Here is a 3,085-nt window from a genome sequence, read left to right as displayed (position 1 = left end):
CCCACGGGGGGAGTGGGGGTAGAATGTGGGACTCGCTCCCACGGGGGAGTGGGGGGAGAATGTGGAACTCGCTCCCACGGGGGGAGTGGGGAGAATGTGGGACTCGCTCCCACGGGGGAGTGGGGGGAGAATGTGGGACTCGCTCCCACGGGGGGAGTGGGGGGGAGTGGGGGAGAATGTGGGACTTGCTCCCACGGGGGAGAATGTGGGACTCACTCCCAGCGGGGAGTGGGGGGAGAATGTGGGACTCACTCCCATGGGGGAGAATGTGGGACTCGCTCCCAGGGGGGAGTGGGGGTAGAATGTGGGACTCGCTCCCATGGGGGAGAATGTGGGACTCGCTCCCATGGGGGAGTGGGGGGAGAATGTGGGACTCGCTTCCCCCGGGGGGAGTGGGGGGAGAATGTGGGACTCGCTCCCACGGGGGGAGTGGGGGGAGAATGTGGGACTCGCTCCCACGGGGGGAGTGGGGGAGAATGTGGGACTCGCTCCCACGGGGGGAGAATGTGGGACTCGCTCCCACGGGGGGAGTGGGGGAGAATGTGGGACTCGCTCCCACGGGGGGAGTGGGGGAGAATGTGGGACTCGCTCCCACGGGGGGAGTGGGGGAGAATGTGGGACTCGCTCCCACGGGGGAGTGGGGGGAGAATGTGGGACTCGCTCCCATGGGGGAGAATGTGGGAGCTTGGTTCCCAGGGGGGAGGGGGGAGAATGTGGAACTCGCTTCCCACGGGGGGAGTGGGGGAGAATGTGGGACTCGCTCCCACGGGGGGAGTGGGGGAGAATGTGGGACTCGCTCCCACGGGGGAAGTGGGGGGAGAATGTGGGACTCGCTCCCACGGGGGGAGTGGGGGAGAATGTGGGACTCGCTCTCACGGGGGGAGTGGGGGAGAATGTGGGACTCGCTCCCTCGGGGGGAGTGGGGGAGAATGTGGGACTCACTCCCACGGGGGGAGTGGGGGGAGAATGTGGGACTCGCTCCCACGGGGGGAGTGGGGGAGAATGTGGGACTCGCTCCCACGGGGGAGTGGGGGGAGAATGTGGGACTCGCTCCCACGGGGGGGAGTGGGGGGAGAATGTGGAACTCGCGCAGAGGGGGACAAATGTGGGGGGGTTTTCATATTATTAACACCTCTCTCTCTGTCTTCTTTCACCCGTTAGGCGTTAAGAAGGAGGCCGACAGCCCGAACTCAAGTGGCGACATCCACATCAACTTCCTCATCGCCTGCACTGTCTCGGCCTTCGCTTTTGGAGCTTTTGTGTCGGGCCTGGCCTTCTCCTGGTACTGCAGCCGGGCGCTGGATCGGGCCCGGAGGGCGGGCAAGGAGGCAGAGGGTGCCCTGGCCCACACGGTCTCCCTCCCCACCTTGGCCAAGCTTTCGGGCCTACTGGAGGGGCAGGGCAAGGACAGCCGGGTCGAGGGCGCCGCCCCGCAGCTGTACGCCAGCCTATTGGTCAACTGCCGTTCCCGGGCCTCCCCCGCAGCCTACCCGGAGCTGTCCGCCCTGCCCACGCCCGACTCCACGCCCGAGCTGCCCCCCAAGAACCTCAAGCCCTTCCGGGGACAGTGGGAGCGTGCCCCGGGTGGCGGCCCGGGGGCCAAGGACTTTGACGGGAGGACGAGGGCGTCGACAGGCCCGGCCCCCCACCCCTGCGGCCCCCAGCCCTTCCACATCCCCAGCGCCGTGGTGCTGCCCAACAACGCCCACGGCCGGGAGTTGGCGCTGCCCAGCCCCTCCGAGGGCCCGGAGGAGAAGAAGGCCCGAGGACCCGAGGCGGGCATCCCAGCCACCCCCCAGCTGCCCACCAAGGTGGTGGACATCAGCACCCTGGACGAGCTCTTGAGGCACCTCCAGGAGATGAGTGCCCACTCCCGTGCCACCCTCGCCAGCCCCCGGGGGGTCCCTCCTCCCCCCTCCGCCCCCCGCCCGATCAGGGTGCCCGAACACGAGGACGCGGCCTACTACGCCTCGGCCACCCTGCCCCGGGACGGCCCCGCACGGTCTAGGCCCCAGGCGCCCCCCTCGCCCCCCCTGCCCGAGCGCCACGGCCCGCCTCGCCCGCCCCCCCACCAGCACCCGCCCCAGCGCCACTCCCTGGCCACCACCTTCCCCAAGACCAACCCCACCGCTCCCGGCGGCCTTGCCAAGCACCACAGTTTCAACCAGGCCCGGGGGCAGCCCTTGCTGCCACTTCCTCCGGAGCCCTCGGGGGCCCACCGGGGCTTGCCCGCCCGCCACTCGGGCACCATCCCCCGCCACGGCTCGCACAGGGGCCCCAGGCCGGACGTGTCGCCCAAGCCTCCCGCCAGTCCCACCCCGGCGTCCACCAGCCCTTCCGAAGAGCACAACCACTAGGCCGGAGCCTTTCTCTCTCTCTCTCTGTCGCCGGGGTGAAGGGTCGGAGGTCAAGGTGACACCTGAGGCCTACTTTTTCCTTGAAACCCAAAGAGCCTCTACTCCGCATCGCGCCCCGGTTCGAACGCCAACCCATAGCGACGTCCAACGGAAATCCAGTTCACCCACAACCGTCAAGACCTTTGTTGGCCAACTTACCGCCCCCAACTCCTCCATCCGATCACCGAGAGAGGAGGCCGGGGGGGGGGGGGGGGGCAAGGAGAACCCAACCGTCAGAAATTGGCATTTGGCCAATGGACAAGTCTGGAACTGCTTAAACCCTACCCAACACGGAGAGAAGTAGTCCAGTTAAGAGGGGTTGAATGACCCCCATCCCTCCTGGTTTCGGAGAGGAGCAGGAGGCTGGATCCATGGGCAACGTGAAAGAGAGAGAGAACTTCCAGAACATTCCTCTTAACCAAGGCGGAGAGGGGAAACCATTATTCTTCATAATGAAGCAAGGACATTAGACGATGCGGGGGGAGGGAGGGGGGGAAGGAGGGAGGGGGGGTTCTGATATTACGCTTCCCGTTGGTGGGGGGGGCGGAGGGGAAGGGGGAACGAGCCTCCCCATCGCTAGGAGGTTTAATTCTGCGCCATTTATTTTCCTGGCCTGGATTCGCGCCATTTTGGAAAGCCTATGACACGCGGTTTGTGTGTGTGGTGGGGGGGGGGGCAGAGGCCATACG

At 66.9% G+C, this 3,085-nt stretch overlaps 1 protein-coding gene across 1 annotated transcript in view; it reads left to right on the top strand.

Annotated features, from left to right (window-relative positions):
• LOC144491221 (semaphorin-6D-like) overlaps positions 1-2,860 on the top strand; it is a gene marked incomplete at its 5' end in the record, with an annotated part of 9,015 nt that extends 6,155 nt beyond the window's left edge. The window contains one exon of the mRNA XM_078208898.1: positions 1,162-2,860. Coding sequence (XP_078065024.1) covers positions 1,162-2,357 — 1,196 coding nt within the window. The remainder of the gene's footprint in view (positions 1-1,161) is intronic.
• Between the last annotated feature and the right edge of the window lie 225 nt (positions 2,861-3,085).

The sequence above is a fragment of the Mustelus asterias genome, unplaced genomic scaffold (assembly GCF_964213995.1).
Source record: "Mustelus asterias unplaced genomic scaffold, sMusAst1.hap1.1 HAP1_SCAFFOLD_4750, whole genome shotgun sequence".
NCBI lineage: Eukaryota > Metazoa > Chordata > Chondrichthyes > Carcharhiniformes > Triakidae > Mustelus > Mustelus asterias.
The sequence above is the reverse complement of the archived record's forward strand: the minus strand, read 5'-3'. Positions and strand labels throughout refer to the sequence as shown.